General features: G+C 48.5%; 1 protein-coding gene across 6 annotated transcripts in view; it reads left to right on the top strand.

Moving 5' to 3' along the window:
* The window catches only part of SLC39A11 (solute carrier family 39 member 11), a 376,354-nt gene that overhangs the window by 165,466 nt on the left and 193,700 nt on the right, over positions 1-17,188 (top strand). For 5 of the 6 annotated variants that reach the window (XM_060081466.1, XM_060081467.1, XM_060081461.1 and 2 more), the window contains one exon: positions 12,480-12,621. In XM_060081466.1, the coding sequence (XP_059937449.1) occupies positions 12,480-12,621 (142 nt within the window). The remainder of the gene's footprint in view (positions 1-12,479; positions 12,622-17,188) is intronic. The other variant, XM_060081462.1, reaches the window with a different exon arrangement.

Here is a 17,188-nt window from a genome sequence, read left to right on the forward strand (position 1 = left end):
ATATGGGCCTGCTGTGTGTCTCAGCTTGGCTGTTTGCTCTGGGACAGAGGCTTGGAAAAGAGAGAAAAGGGGAAGATGCTGGTCCCCAGGTACCCACAGCAGGAAGCAGAAAAAAATTCCTTAGAAGCAAGCTGCTTCCAACCCTTCTCAGCTGCCAAGCCCTCATCAAGCCCACATCAGTTGAATAATTAATTCTGCTCCAAGCAGAGTGATGCTTTGGATAAAGCCTCATTAAAAAAAAATAATAATAAGCATGTTCTTCAAAGCCACAGCTTCTGTTTTGAAGTGGTTTGCCTGCCATTTGCACACTAGCTCCTTAGCATAAAAATGCACAGGGATTTCCACCCCCTTCCAGAGCCTCTCCCTCCCCTTCCCGCCCTCCTTGGAGTCACTAACTGGCCCCTGATTCCACCTTTCCCAGCCGGCTTCCTTTGGGCTGTAGACCCTGGTCAACAGTTCCGTTTAGGAAGCTGTGTGTCTCAGCCTTGGAGGCAGCAGTTATCAGGAGGCAGAAAGACTATTTCCAGAAACGGTTTGAGGTTTCAGATCCTGCTGGTCAAGGCCCCATGGGGATGGGATGCTGCTGAGAAGATGGCTGGCCCTGTGAACAGGGGCCGAGGCTGGGGGATGGACGAAGGCATTGGCTGTGAGGGTGAGAGGCAGGGATGATGCTGTGAAGTCCTTCCCGCACCCCAGGGCCCTGCCGACATCCTGCTCCCCACCTCCCCACCCCATCCTCCCAGGCCTCTCTCCAGTGGACTGCGGTTAAAATCATGCTTTGCCTGAAATGGTTCAGGAGACAAACACTGAAGCCTTCCTGACATCTCAGTCCTGCTGCTGCTCTTTCTCTCCTGGTCTGGAGTGAGTGCTTCTCGCTCTGATTCCCTGGACGCCAATCCCCTGGACAGATGTCTGATGGGTCGGGGCCCCCAGCATGGCACTGAGGGCACCTCTGTCCCTTCTGGCGACCAAGCTCTCTCTGCCTTACTTCTCATTTTAGATCATCTTTAACAACCGTAGTAACATTTCCCCATTTTTCTCTTGTAGCCTGGAGACCTGGTTTTCAGTTGGGTCCTTACCCCATAGAATCTTGCTAGTTTCTGTCCATCTGCATCCGTGAAGTGAGTTCTCATGGGCCATCGTGCATGGTTCATGGCTCCGTGTCTCTGAAATTCTGCCAGGAGCACAGACGGGGCACTGATCACCCCTCCGTGTGAGCATCACACTCGGACAGTTCTCTCCACTGGCTCACAACTCACAAACTGGCGCCTAGTATGTGCATTCCCACGCACACCCTTTGGGTTGATATGGGTGGGGTTGCTTCTTGAAGCCCCACCTTGTCTTAGTGTATCCCTGGTTGATCACAGCATGGTGGTGGGAGGAGTAGGGAGATTTGGAATCCGAAGTTCTGGGTTCACATCTTGCTCATGCCTCTGACAAGTAGTGTAATGTTGGGTCCTGAGCTTTCATGACTTAGTTCCCTCAAACGTAAAATAGGGGCGTGTATTCGTCTGCTAGGGCTGCGTAACAAAGTGCCACAGACTGGGTGGCTTAAACAACAGGTATTTATTGCCTCCCAGTTCTGGAGGCTGGAAGGCCAGGATCAAGATGATGGCAGGGCTGGTTCCTCCCAAGAGCGATGAGGGAAGGGTCTGTTCTAGGCCCCCCTCCTGGGCTTGTAGATGCCGTTTTGTCCCTGTGTCTTTACACCATCTTCTCTCCACACATGTCTGTGTCCAGATTTCCTCTTCTTACAGGAACATCAGTCATATTAAATTAGATCCCATCTGAAGACTGCATTTAATTTCATTACTTCTTTAAAGAGCCCATTCAGAGGGACTGGGGGTTAGGATTTCAACCTATGAATTTTAGCGGGGGGTGGGGTAGGGTAGGGGTGCAACAGTTGAGCCCATAATAGGGGTAACGACGCTGTCTGTCTGTCTACGTCACAGAAAGATACTGAGGATCGAGTGTGACAATACAAGAAAAGGCGGTTAGAAGCTGAGCACGGGATAGACAAGAGGGTTTGTGCAAACATTGGGGTCAATACCAAGGATACTTCTTTCCAAGCCACTCCATCTTCTCTGCCTCAACTCACCCTGGATCTGGTGTTGCATTGTTTTAGTACTTTGATTCCTCACCAGAATTTTATGGGAAGAGGCCTCCTGAGTAATCCGTTCACCCTGGGGGTCGTGACTGTCTTACAGATGCTCTTTTGCTCTCTCTCTTCTTCCTAGAGTCAAGAAAAATCGTTTTATGATTTTATGGTTGTCAAAGCTATATATTGGTGATGAGCCAGAAACATTAGTTTTTTCTCCTCAGCGGTGCTCTGGTAAAGATCTCTTTTCCAGCACTGACAATAGAAAGCGGTGCTCTGATAAAGATCTCTTTTCCAGCACTGACTGTTAAAAAAAAAAAAAAATATATATATATATATACATATAATTATTATTTTGTTACTATTATTTATAGTAGTAAAAAAGAAAAAAGGAAGGGCTGCATTTTATAGACTAATTACCTTCTTGGTTTTCATAATCTCTAGCTGGTGTGACTGCAGGGGGAGAAGCACACACACAATACATTCTACTGACTCATCTTTAAGGATGATCAACAGACCTGTATTTGTGAAAGTGATAGATATTTGAGGCCAAGATACCTCATCCAGCCTTTTGATTTTTTTCTGGATAAATATGATCATATTCCAGTGTAAGCAGAAGTATTTTGCTGAATGTTCTGAGCATTGGGAACAGAAAAGAATTGCTTTGAGCCCTCTTCCCTTAAAGCTTCATCTGCTGAATATTCATAAGTTCTGTGTGTGGCCAAATCAGTATGGGAAATGTAGGTTTAAACAAAACCACTTCTTTGCTGTGGGACTTAGAGTCTTTATCTCTTCTGTACTCTTCTGTACGGACGTTCTCAAGTTTTCCACGTTTATCTGTGGAATCCTTTCTCTTGGAGCATCTCAGGGAACAGGGGACCCTGGGAAATGGCTGCTCAGGACAAAAGGGGTCATTCAGGAGATTTTTGTCCACACACAGAAGTGTGTATGGTGTCTCGGTCAACATGCTGCTTTGGCTACAGGAGGCCCAGAGAGTTGTGACTTCAACAGTTTCCATTATTTTGAGCATAGAAAAACCATCATTGGGTCACTGTGTACTGTTAAGTTCTCAGTTTTAGAGAAGGGAAGGCAGACATTGCTATATTTTGAAGGAGAGCTGATACGGAGGGAAACCCAGAGGAGGAGAACCCATTGTTTCGCCCTGGAGACCAGTGTTTTTTCCCCATTTGACTCAACGTACGTATTCATTTGAAAGGAAGTAAAGCTCACACAGTCCCAATGTTGATTCGAGCTGTTTTGTCCCATTATAGACACATTTATAAGCCTGAATATGCACGAGCATGACGTTAAGGTATGTGTTAGTCCTTATGCTTTGGGCTCTTCCCCAGTCATGAAACCAAAACGTGTCAGTTCATATCAAAACAACAAAACCGATCAAATCAAAACCAACAACATTTTTGAGATGTGAAAGATGAGGTTTGGCCAAAAATAAACCACCAGTTCCAAGAGCCAGGTGTGCTGACTGCCGCGATCAGCTGCCTTTGCTTCTGGCGGGTCTGTCCCAGGAATACTGCTGGAAGGAATCAGTTCTCCCGCTGTTCTAGAACTACTTGGGAACCTCCCCCATCTACACAGGGCTTCACGAAGGTATTTAGCCTGAGCTTGGCTCCCAGTATCATCTTCCCATTGAGCCTGCCCTCAACAATTAGCCCTCGACGATGAAAGCGGTACTGCTCGGTCCCTGCTCCGTCATAAACACAAAGGCCAACAAAGGCACTGAAATCCAGCGGTAGGATTTGGTTATAAAGAGGCCACCCTGGTGATTCAGATTGTGCTGTTATTATTTTTTCTTTTGATTATAGCTTATTTTTATTTTTATTTTTTAAAATTTATTTATTTATTTGTGTTTATTTTTGGCTGCGTTGGGTCTTCGTTGCTGTGCACGGGCTTTGTCTAGTTGCGGCAAGCGGGCTTTTCATTGTGGTGGCTTCTCTTGTTGCAGAGCACGGGCTCTAGGCACGCAGGCTTCAGTAGTTGTGGCACGTGGGCTCGCAAGTTGTGGCTCATGGGCTCTAGAGCGCAGGCTCAGTAGTTGTGGCACACGGGCTTAGTTGCTCCACGGCATGTGGGATCTTCCTAGGCCAGGGCTCGAACCCGTGTCCCCTGCATTGGCAGGTGGATTCTTAACCACTGTGCCACCAGGGAAGCCCTCAATTATAGTTTAAGTGAAAATACAAACTTTAAAAAATTTTATAGAAAACTTTCTGACCTCTGCGAATATGTCCTTGGGTCCCCATTGGAGAAGCACTGTTTTAGGCATGTGAGATTAAGTTTTGAGTTTCACCCATGGATCCAGAGGGCTGCGTTTTGTCTGTCTGTGCCTATGTGCTGTGGTTGTTTGCAAAAATGGCCACAAATTCTCCCCCGTTGTTATCCATATGATGACACGTGACCCTGGACCCCACCCCTCCCCCCTGCCTGCCCCCCCGACACAAGAGGTACAGTTGGTTTATCCATCCCTTCAATCTGGATGGTCATTGACCTGCTGTGGTACCAAATGTGATGCAAGCAGAGACTTGACTATAGCACTTGACATTGGATGTTTTCTTCTTTTGCTGCCCCTGAAACCCGAGTTTGCCATATGAATGAGCCCACTTAGCTTGCTGGAGGACTACAGGCCTATGGAGAAGCATCTAGCAATAATAACTGATTGATGTTCTAAGCCACTAAGTTTTGGGGTATTTTATTACCAACGGTGAGTGTCTGATACGCATGCATTGTTTTTCCTGGGAAGAGAAATCTTGCCTTTTAGCAGATTTCTGGAGGAATCTGATATTCTCCGAAAGGATAACAGAGGTCAGAAAAAGTTGCCTGGAAAGACCAGCTGGGGGTTCTCAAAATATTAAGAAGCCAGAAAAAGCTCAGCCTGGATTTTTTTTTTTATTAATTTTTATTGGGGTGTAGTTGATTTACAATGTTGTGTTAGTTTCAGGTGTACAACAAAGTGAGTCAGTTATACATATACATATATTCACTCTTTTTAAGATTCTTTTCCCATGTAGGCCATTACAGAGTATTGAGTAGAGTTCCCTGTGCTACACAGTAGGTCCTTATTAGTTATCTATTTTATATATAGTAGTGTGTCAGTGTGGATTTTATAGATATATTTTAATGACTTCTAGGATTAAGGATAATCATTGAGGATTAGAAAGAAAATACTTCATTGTACTTAGGTATTTGCGTGCATTTAGATTTATATTATTGTTTAAGGAAAAGTCATATTTTGAGTTATAAGAAAAAGCATAATGGTTTGGAAAACTCTGCCACTCGCCGTCTCTCTGTCAACCATGCTAGTAGGAAACCTGGCTCTTTGGAGCACAGCACAGAGCCGCTTGCATGGAGCAGCGATTGGAGGGCTATCTTTGCAGACCCTCAGGGAGCTGTACCTTTGCAGAGAGAGCTGTGTGGTACTTTAGAATCTGTTGTGTGTGATTAAATAGGCTTGATTATGAATAGTAATTTGACATCAGAAATAGGAGAAGGTTTTGTCCCTAAAAAGATAGTTTGATTAATAGCATACTTACATAGCTTAAACATAACTAGAAATCTGTAATGAACTCTGCCTTTGGGAAGCTTTAGGCTGAGGTCGTGGAGGAGATGGGGAGGAAGCTGGAAGATGTGGCCTTGGTGGGATCCTGGGCTTCGGGGTGGAAAGATCTTACCTTCCGGGAAGTGAGCTGGGCTGCCCCGCTCTGAGTATTTGTGCCAGGAAGGAGAGTAGAGTTGGAGCGTTTGGGTGGAGAGTCACAGGGTGGGTGGCTGCCCATCCCCATGTGGTCTCAGGGCTGATGTTGAGGATCTTACACAACCATCAAGGGGAGAGAAGCTGACGCTGGGTAGAAAGTCATGCTTTTTGCCATTACCTAGAAACTCTGATACTTTTAAGCCTTTTCTTGCCCTCTCTGCACTAATCCCCTTTGCCTTCTTTCTCACGGCCTAAACATTTTGCGTTTACCCGGATCTTTGTCTTCTGTGTTATACAACATTTCCCCTCTCGTTTTGGAGGTTTTGTAGTATCGCTCATTCCTGTAAATTCACTGAGTTCTTGGTCCCTGGATGCTGTGCTAGGCCCTCATAGGAGAGCCGGAAGACACAGCTCCTGCTTTGAGAATCTCATGATTTTGAGATAGCCAAGGAAACCGAGAGTTACTGTGCAGTTTGGCAAATGTGATGAGGGAAACATGTGTGGGATGTCAGGGGAGCACAGAGAGGGAGGCGCATTTAATCCCGACTAGGCTGGGTTTATCCAGGAAGGCTTCCTGGAGGAGGGAGCTCAGACTTCCTCATCCAGGATTTTAAAAGCATCAAGGATGGAACAATTAGAAGCTTGAAAACCTGATATCATGCTGTTACTGTAGGGAGAAGGGGCAGACCTGGGTTGGGGTGCAATCCTAGTGCGCTCAGGCAAGATGAACTGTGCTTCCCAAACCAGTAGGGACCAAGGACTTTGGGTTGTCATTCTCCTTGTCTTTAGGGCTCCTGGCTATGACCCCGGATCCCTCAGTGTGTAGGCAAACGAGGCAGGGAAGACAGCAGCTACTTGTCCCCTCTGCCACTCTGTGTCCCTGTTTGCTGTGAGGCTGGCCGCTCACCGCCCCGTGCCCGCCCAGCCCCGGGCAGCAGGGTGCTACCGGCCTCCCCAGGAGAGAAGGTCATCTATTATGTAAGCATCATCCATATTCCGGCTGGTGATCAGGGGCGACATTTAATTTTTTTTCCATTATGGGGAATAATTTCAGATCATGGTATGAGTGTCATTATTATTGCAATTTCTTAGTAATGAAAACAGCATCCACTGTTTCCCGTCACCCTGTGTGTCTGGGTTAAGTGGGGAAGGCAGAGGCAGCAGCTGGTGGGGCGGTGGGGGGAGAAGACAAAGTCTGCTCGGGGCTGCCAGGCGCCCCCCCCACCCCAGCATCAGTGCGCCTGGTTCCCCGGGGCGGGGGCGCGCTGCGGCTTCCCCACTGGGGTGGAGCGCCCACCTTGCTCTGGCTGTGTGTGGCTGGCAGGGGGCACCAGTGAATCCTGCGACCTTTCCCTTTGCTCTTCATCAGGGACCTGTGGCCCCCTGACAAAACTCAGTTAAAGAGACTGCTCTCCACAGGGCCGGGGAGGCGCAGAGACATCCCGGAGGACCCCCAGTGGCCTGAATCAGCATGATAGAGGGTGTGCCTGTGTGGGTCCGGTGGAGGTCAAGCTTGCCCCAAGCACGTGGGCGAGTATCAGAGGTTGATGTGTTCTGCTTCCCCTGATGGCTGGTAACAGCAATGGTAGGTCCCAGTGGGAGAAGAACCAGAGACAGGTGAGCGTAGGGGAGGATGTTCTTGGGATGTGGGCGAACGCATCTAGCTGGTTGCCCTGAGTTCTGGGGGCTGCAGGGCCCGCGGGGCTTCGGGACCTCGTGGCGAGTTTCCATTTGTGCTTTGCGTCGTTGCCATCGTAGACTTCATTTGGAGACTCCTGCATCCTGTCGGGTTGCGCTCCAGGCTTTCGGTCCTTTTGTGGCTCGTTTCTTTGGGGCTGTAGAAACATCAGCAACCAGCAGTTGTCTTCCTGGGGCAGCAAACGCTGATGAACAGCATCTGGATTTTATTCCTTGGGGGAGACGTACATATTATGTTTTGAAGTTCTTTGGCTTTCACGTTGAGCATGTTGCAGGGCTGCTTTCCTCCCTTCCCATCTCATTTTGTTTCCTCCTTCTTTCCCTGTCTCTCCACTCTCCCCCTTTTCCTTCTGGAAAGTGCTAGGCTTTTCCAGCTCGCGTCTCTTGGTGCTGTCTTTTCAGAGTGGGTGGAAGTTGCTCTGTTTATTCTGAGCCAGGGATTTGCCCCAACCATTAATAATAATAAAATAATAATAGTCACAAGAGGACAATGATCTCAAGTTCCTTGGCCCTGGATGGATATTGCCCGACGCCTCCCAGCAGCCCCCTCCCTGCTCTCTGTACTGAGCTGGATTTGGAGGATTGGCTGGGGACGGGGGAGGAGGGCAGGGGAAGCACTGGGGGGGCGGCGGGTGATGCAAAAGGAGAGGGAGATTTGTAGCTTGGGAAGGAGCCTGTGTTTCAGTGCCTTGACATTTGGGGGCTACAAGGCGACACAGCAACCCTGAGCTGCCCAGAGTCCTGGGAACTCAGATGAAACAGTCAGGGGAAGGAGAGTGACTCACTGCCCCGCCGATGGGCAGCCTAGCGGGCTCTCAGGGCCGCAGTGCAAAGTCAAGAACAGCTTGCATTAGTCAGATGTTTGCCCTGGAAGGGATCACACCCTCACCTCGCCGTCCTTATGGGGCTGCAAGGATTGAGTGAGGTAGCCCGGATGGAAAAGCTTTGCAGAGATTAAAAAAAAAGCCTCAGAAGTGAAAGACAGTGTTGATATCAAGTAAAGGGGGGCATGCTCAGCAAAGCAAGAAGATGTAGAGAAGGAATTTCCCCCCCAGGGGACTTGGTCGCCCCTGCACAGGCCAAGCTGTGTTTATTTAAGGCTCTGGTAAAAAAAACAACAATGCAGCATCCCCTCCACCTGCAGTGTCCTTGCTGGGTGAGCAGACAGGGCTCCAGGGAGTGAGGGGTGGTGTCAGGCCTGCAGGATGAGAGCCACCTTGGCCCTGCAGGTGCTTCCTGACTCTCCCCCAGCATCATGGACATTATGATAAAGCCACCAAGGCACCGCTGGTGTCCCTTGCCAGGCTGTTCCTTGAAATTCCAAGGGATGTATTTCTCTGTTTTCTTCGTCAGCAGTTGAGAGTGGAGGGAGGGGATGTTGGAATCCTGAAGGGAGTCTGAAAGGAGCCCCGGGAGGCTGGCCGGTGCCTGGGCTCAGGGATGCTCAGGGAGCACCGGGGCGTAGGAGCTGCCCCCCGGCATCACCCTGTGGGTGCTCCCTGCCACTCCCACGCTGCACAGTTGCCCCACCCTTCCCAAGGCCACACGTGGGACCGAGTGCCCAGGACGGGGGCAGGTATAAGTGGGATCTGCTGGGGTTTTGTCCAGCTTTTTAAAAGGCAGCCTCTAAGTGAAGCTGGGGTGGGATTGTATTAGTACACCCCGCCCCCAGCACTGAAATAAAGCAGTACAGCCAGCGGAATGTAGGTTGATGAAATGGTCAAAAGATATGGCCAGCAGGGGGGTCATGGTGTGGGGCATTTGCCCTCCTGCTCCGTGCCTGAAAGCCCATCTTCGGAAATCAGTGTGGCTTGTTCCCTTCCATTCAGGTCACTGCTCAGACACCACCTTCTCAGAGAGACCTCCCTCAGCACCGTGTCTGGAGGAGTCCTCCAGCTTTGCGTTTCATAATGAGATGCTAGGAGATGCTAGAAGAAAGCCTGGCTTGGGGCTTGAACCTGGTACACATGACAATTGTCCTATGTAACTATGGCGATGAGTTTGTTTTTCTTCTCAACATTATCCTGACCTGGCCCTCGACTTTATAATTTATTGTTTGTTTATGGTCTGTCTCTGGAAGATCCGTGTGGAGAGGGGACTTGACTGTTTTGTACCATCAGGACCTAAAATGGTTCTGGTGCACAGCTGATGCTTAATATAAGTTTGCCAAACACCTGAAAGGCAGGCTTCCTGGACGAAGCGGGAAAATTCTTATCTTGACAATAAAAAGAGGGTCTGTGCATTCTGAGCATGACCAGCAATACAGGGAGGTCCTGATCGTCCTAAATCTTTCTGAAGCAGGGTTTCTCAACTTCAACACTATTGGCATTTGGCCGCATCGACCTCTGTGGTGGGAGACATCCTGCATGACATGGGGCTTTTAGCAGCATCGCTGGCCTCTACCCACTAGATGTCCACACCCTTCTTCTCCCCCACGCCCACATACAAAAGCGCCCATTGCCAGATGTCCCCTGCGGACAGAGACACCCCAGTTGAAAACTGCTGTCCTTGATTAAAACCAGGGTCTCTCCCAGCTGACCCCGACTGATCAGCCCCCGTCAAAGCAGCAGCCCCGAGCGTATTAAGGTGGCCGCATCTCTGCTGTAATGAAGTGGTTCTCTTTCCATATCCTTCCCCCCAGCTCCGCATCAATCACATTCTAAAAAGAAGCAAGACAAAGGAAGAAACCAGCCGACGCACGCACTCTCCTAGTGAAACATGTCTTTCATGGCTGCAGTGATTCCTCAGATGTCAGCGTGAGATGTAGGATTAGAAATAATTAAAGCTTATAAACAAACAAAGAGCTGTGACTATGTGGCCCGAGGCACATGGCACAGACACCAGCTGTCACTCAGTGGGGGGGGGGGGGATGCGCCGGCCTTCCCCAAGTCCCTTCTGTCCCCAAGAGTCGTCCATCTGCAGCGTCAACCTTGACTCATACAGTGGGACGGTCTGCCTCTCTTGGTGCCTCTCTCAGTGACAGAGCAGGTGAGACCCCACAGCCCCTAGGATTCTACAGAGGGTCCTAAGAACTTTAATGAGGGCAGCTCAAACCACACCACCAGGCTTTTTTTCCCTTTTAAAACAAAGTTAAAGGAGGTGTCGGCACCCTTATTTTTTTTTTTTTTTTTTTTTTTTTTTTTTTGCGGTACGCGGGCCTCTCACTGTTGTGGCCTCTCCCATTGCGGAGCACAGGCTCCGGACGCGCAGGCTCAGCAGCCAAGGCTCACGGGCCTAGCCACTCTGCGGCATGTGGGATCTTCCCAGACCGGGGCACGAACCCATGTCCCCTGCATCGGCAGGCGGACTCTCAACCACTGCGCCACCAGGGAAGCCCTCGGCACCCTTATTAAAGTGAGTTATAAGGGAACTATATTCCATATCCTGTGATAAACCATAATGGAAAAGAATATGAAAAGGAGTGTGTGTGTGTGTGTGTGTGTGTGTATAAAACTGAATCACTTTGCTGTACAGCAGAAATTAGCACAACATTGTCAATCAACTATACTTCAATTAAAAAAAGTGCATTATAGAAGACATTGTAAATAAATGATTAGGACAATATCAATATATTGGAGAAATGAGAGGATGTGAGAGGAAGGGTTTATGTTTTCGTTGTTCACATTTAGTTGGACAGAAATAGTGAAGTAAAATGTCAGAATCATTAGTTTCTCTTTCTGATCCGTGATCAACATGATGATGAGAAAACAAGAAGGGGTGTGTGTGTGTGTGTAAGACACAGCCAGGCATAACTTCTGTGAGATTCCTTCATGAAACTTACCCAAGAAAACAGTTTTAGTATTTACTTATGAATAGATGGATTTCAATGATTGGATGAATAAGCCTTCTTCTCTCCCCTATTAGGTACACACGTTTATTTATTATTAATTAATTAATTAATTAATTAGCACTGGGTCTTAGTTGTGGCAGCGGGCTCCTTAGTTGAGGCTCGTGGACTCCTTAGTTGTGGTGTGCGAACTCTTAATTGCGGCATGGATGTGGGATCTAGTTCCCCGACCAGGGATCGAACCCGGGCCCCCTGCATTGGGAGTGCGGAGTCTTGTCCACTGCGCCACCAGGGAAGTCCTGGGACACACATTTTAAATGGAAACTTCTGTTTAGAACTATTTTTGCGTGGTTTTCAAAAAATATCTGTTGTTTCTTTCCCCATCGAGGTGATCCTGTTCACCTTCCCTTAGGGTCCGAGGGTTCCTGCCCATGTCTTCGGAGGAGAAGCTCACAGCCCCGTTGTAGGTTCACTTGTTTGCCCCTCCTGTGTTCCACGGGAACATAAGCTCCATAAGAGCTAGAACTTGGTTAGTTCACCAAGTATCCACACCGTTGGCAGTCAATAAATATTTGTTAAATAAACACGGGGATCAAAATCAAACTTTGCGTAGTTAATGCAAAAACAGTCAAAATGACTGGTTATGGACAAAGCAGAGGGTGACATGGTGATCTGAGGCTGTCTGGGCTTGCCTCCAACTGTGCTGTTCCTCCACGACTGTCACTTGCCCTCCTTTGAGGTGCTTTTGTTTGACCCTTGTCCCCTTTTGATCTCTGGAGAGGTGGTGACCTTGGCTCCTGCTGCGAGGCTGCCATTGAGCGGACCTGCCCTCCAGGCTTCTTTTGACAGTTGGGGAACTGAGTCCCTTCTGCCATCTGCCCGGCGGTGCTGAATTGTGGAGGGGGGTTTGATGTTCGACCCGCTCTTTCCCAGTGTGTGTTTTTCCCATTTCTAGGATCAGCACCGACGCCTCAGGTCCCATTGTTGTCATCCTCAAAGTTCTGCAGCCAGAAAGCTTGTCGCCTTGCTCTTGACTCAGCCCAGCCTGACAGCTGGGTCTGGCCCGGGGACTAGGCTGGCCTGGGGCTCTCGGTAGAGAAGGGCAAACCACCTTGGCTGCCGGGAGCTGGAGGGGCCGGGGGAATGAAGGCAGAGAGGTGTGACAGTGATGCCCCTGCTTCTCGTTTCAGGGTGCAGCAGAAGACCCCCAGATGGCCCTGGCACTGAACCTCGACCCCGCGTTGATGAAGAAGTCTGATGCTGAGGGTCCCAGGCTGCTCTTCCCCGAGACTGAACTTTCCATCCGGATAGGTAGAGCTGGGCTTCTTTCAGGCAAGCTCCCTGCTGCAGACTCTGGGCCGAGTGAGACAGGGGAGACTCAGGCCTGGTGGTGGGAGGGATGGCAGGGAAATGCCAGGTGCTCTGTGCTGGCCTGGCCAAGTACCCACCCCGCTGTCGCACGGCGCTGAGCCAGGGTCTGCCCCCGTGCTTTCCTAACCCATTGGTTCTCCAAACCACCTGCCTAGTGCACAGGAGGTAACAGGGCCTTTTGATTGCTCTTCCAACTTGGACAAGTGGGCAAGGGCCACTCTGATGGGATTGGGCAGGTTTGGGTTGGAGTGGATGGGCACCTGTCCCTCTGGCTCCCCCTCCCTGACGGACCCTGGATGTTCCTTTCCATTGACGTGGCTTTCGTCTTTTTGGTCCATCTGGGGAAACTGGCTGTTGCTCTCACTGATTCAGTTTGGAGCCAGAAAACCTGAAAACACTGATGGCAAAGTCATGCCATTAAGTTAGAGGGAGCGCATCCCTCAAGAGGAATCGGGTAGGAATTCCTGAATCTCCGTCGGGGAGGTGCAGATTGGGCCAGTGCCCCCTGAGAAGGAGTTCAGAGGATTATGCCAGTTTCCAGTCTCCGTGTAGGACTCCCTGCTCCTTGCCCGGTCATGGCTCACCCAGAGCAGTTGGCTAATTTAAGCACCAGTTTGCACCAGGAGAGGTGGATGCCTGTTTTTTCCTTTGCATTTATTCAAGTCCCACGTTTAGCGGGCGAGCCCCTCCCCCCTCCCCCCTCCCCCCTCCCCCCCCCCCCCCGCACGCTGTGAAACGTTTGTTCCTCCCCCTCCCCACTTGTGTAAACCTCAGACTTGGGAACTAAAACCGGGCAAAGGATGTTGAGAGCGGCTGCCTCCTGCCTCGCTTGGAGTTCTCCCTTAGGTGTGTCAGAGAGAAACAGACTGGTGACCAGTCGCTGTCTTCACATTAGTGATTTAAGGGAGAAAGTCCTTTCATGTTTCCGGGCTGGCACGGTTAATTTGCTGTTTTCACCCTGTGTCGGCTGAGGTGATCTCTAGACCGCGGTACAGTAAACGTACAAAAGTTACAGCGATGCCCCGGCCATTTCTCAGTTATCTCTGTTCAGCTTATGTCCTGCATGAATTATTCATGGAGAACTCGAATACCTTCTCCACTTGGGTTGCGGCTCACTGCCGCCTACCGCTTTGGATGTGGGATGTAATCAGGAAACGAAAATCCATCTAACATGAGCTCAAGTAATAGAGGGTTAGCACGGAAACCTGCCCGCTGTGTCCAGTCACTCTTGTCATTCATACTCAAATCAGAACCACTCGGTGCTGTCTGCTGTTCTCCTCTTATTGGAGAGTCAAGAGCTGTCCAGTGACCAGCGTGGGACACCATCCTCCAGTAGAGATTGTCATTTTCCATGCCGAGTCATGGGAACACAGGGACAGGAGGCTTTCTCTCAATTCTCCCCAGCTATCCTGTCGTGGAGCTCCTAGGAAGACATTATGATCCTGATTCTTGTTTTTTTTTTTTTTTTTTGCTATAAAAATAAAATAGACATTATGGTCCTGATTCTTTTTTTTTTTTTTTTTTTGCTATAAAAATAAAATAGGAGACATTATGGTCCTGATTCTTTTTTTTTTTTTTTTTGGTATAAAAATAAAATAGGAGACTTTATGGTCCTGATTCTTTTTTTTTTTTTTTGGTATAAAAATAGAATAGGAGCACCTTTTAATTTATTCCGAGGCCAGTAATACCCTGATACCAAATGGATATCAAGGCATCACAAGAAAACTACAGACCAGTATATATATATATATATATATTTTTTCTTTTTGCGGTATGCGGGCCTCTCACTGTTGTGGCCTCTCCCGTTGCGGAGCACAGGCTCCGGATGCGCAGGCCCAGCAGCCATGGCTCACGGGCCCAGCCGCTCCGCGGCATATGGGATCCTCCCAGACCGGGGCACGAACCCGTATCCCCTGCATCGGCAGGCGGACTCTCAACCACTGCGCCACCAGGGAGGCCCCAGACCAGTATATTTTTTAATAAGACAGAAATACCCAAATCACTCTAATGCCATATTTACGTTCCTAATTCTGAGCCTTCTCTACGATGAAGAAATTGGCCAGATTTTATTCTATCCCATTTTTTCAATCTTCAAGGCCACAGGTGGGAAGGTTCAGTGCCTGTCAATCAATCAAAAAAAAAAAAAAAAGGTAAAAAGGGGCAATCCCTTTGAGATGAACCTTTTCCGCTGGGGCCATGGGAATATAGGGCCAGCGGGAGTTGACTTTCCTGGAAAGTCTCCCAGGATTGCTGGATCTTCTTGGCCACCCCAGGGTGGAGCCGTGAGCGGAGACTGCGTGGGAGACGATGCAATCCCGTCCTCTGCTCAGAAACACCTAGGCATCGCTTGTTACCAGGTTACCAAGCAACCCTCAGTCGTTGTTGCTAACTGTTCAGATACAGAGGCAAATGCAGCCTTTGGGGAAGCGCAAAGATGGTTTGCAGAGACGGAGGGAACCCAGCCACCTCCAGAAAGGTTGCTGTTCTTTCCACCTGGACACACCTGTGGCTGTCAGGCAGTTGAAGACTCTAAAACTGGTAATGGCTATTTGATGACTGGCCTTGTGCAGATCAAGTCTGAATACGTGTTATTTGTACCATCTGGATTTGCCCTTGAGCTAGCTGTAAATGGAGCCCGGAGATTGGTTTAATGGGTGTTTAGTGAATAACATCAGCCTTTAAAAAATAATGTTGGCACCGCTGTTATAATGTCCCATAATTGGTTCAACAAGAGGAAAAGCCAGAAAAACCACACTGTGGGAGAGGAGGTCCAGCTGCTCTGAGCATCGCCAGCAGCCCAAGCTGGGAAAAGCATTTATGCATTTATGAGTGCTTTCCTATGTGTGTCTTGGTACCAAATGTTTTACAATATCAACTGTTCTCAGGGCCGGGGATATTTTGGGACTTAGCTAGACCAGAAGTTCTTATAAATCAGTCTCTCTCTCTGTCTGTCTGTCTCTCCCACCCCCCTCAACTATTTATCTCTCTCCAGCTAGCTTTCTTTTAATTAAGAAAGTAATAACATGGATTACAAATAAAAGTAAATTTTCTTCCACCTTCAGATCCCTTATGGTCTAGGTTCCCAACTCAGACACAAACACTGTTTCTAGGTTCTTGTGTTTCCTTTCAGAAATATTATGTTTATACCATCATACTTGGCCCGTTATTCTGTGCCTTGTGTTTTTCACTTAATAACACATTTTGGGCTTTGTTTCCTGGGCATTCATTGATTCTTATTCTTGGCCATGATTTTACCTAATTAGTCCCCTCTTGATGGCCCTTTAGGGTGTTTACACTCTTTTGCTATTATAAAGAAAGTGGCAGAGAGCACTTTCATGCATACATCTCTATGGGCAATTCTATTGTCGAGTAAATTCTAGAAAGGAGGCCAGGGGTTCTATACATCTGGGGTCCATGAGTGGGCACCAAAGGGTTTATGAACCTCTTGGAATCTAATGCAAAAAGATACGTGTTTTTGGAAGGCAAAGATCTGTAACGTCCATCACACTTCAGATGGCTCCACGACCCCAGTGTTTATCTAGAACTTGGCTTTTTTGCCTCAGCCTCCTCCATTCAGCCTCCAGTGGACTTTTTTTTTTTTTTCTCACTAGCACTCTCTTTAGGCTAAAGAAGGGTAAATTTTTTTTTAATTTAACATCTTTATTGGAGTATAATTGCTTTACCATGTTGTGTTAGTTTCTGCCGTACAACAAAGTGAATCAGCTATATGCATACATATATCCCCATATCTCCTCCCTCTTGTGTCTCCCTCCCACCCTCCCTATCCCACCCCTCTAGGTGGTCACAAAGCACCGAGCTGATCTCCCTCTGCGATGTGGCTGCTTCCCACTAGCTATCTATTTTACATTCGGTAGTGTATGTACGTATGCCACTCTCTCACTTCGTCTCAGCTTACCCTTCCCCCTCCCCGTGTCCTCAAGTGCATTCTGTACGTCTGTGTCTTTATTCCTGTCCTGACCCTGGGTTTGTCAGAACCATTTTTTTTTGGCGGTACGCGGGCTTCTCACTGTTGTGGCCTCTCCCGTTGTGGAGCACAGGCTCCAGACGCGCAGGCTCAGCGGCCATGGCTCATGGGCCCAGCCGCTCCACAGCATGTGGGATCCTCCTGGACCGGGGCACGAACCCGTGTCCCCTGCATCGGCAGGCAGACTCTCAACCACTGCGCCACCAGGGAAGCCCCAGAACCATTTTTTTTAAAAAGAAGGGTAATTGTTAACTGCCCCATTTCCATACATTGTTTGTTCTGAGAGAGGAAGCTGAAACTTTTCAAGGGTTTTTTTTTTTTCATGGATCCATTATCGTGGCAGATGGAGGATTGTCTGTAATTTTGTGTACCTGTGGAAGGAACAGAAGTAGGCATTATTCTCCAGGAGAGAAAGGTGGATTTAATTTGGGAAATTAGTTGTGAAGTGGCTTCTATTTATTATCTATAAACCTTTCCAAAGCTTGTTGGGTGGAGAAGTGAACGGGGATTTAAGTCAGGCAAGAGTGAGCCGTAAGAAACTCT

This window comes from Mesoplodon densirostris, chromosome 18 (genome assembly GCF_025265405.1).
Source record: "Mesoplodon densirostris isolate mMesDen1 chromosome 18, mMesDen1 primary haplotype, whole genome shotgun sequence".
Classification (NCBI taxonomy): Eukaryota; Metazoa; Chordata; class Mammalia; order Artiodactyla; family Ziphiidae; genus Mesoplodon; species Mesoplodon densirostris.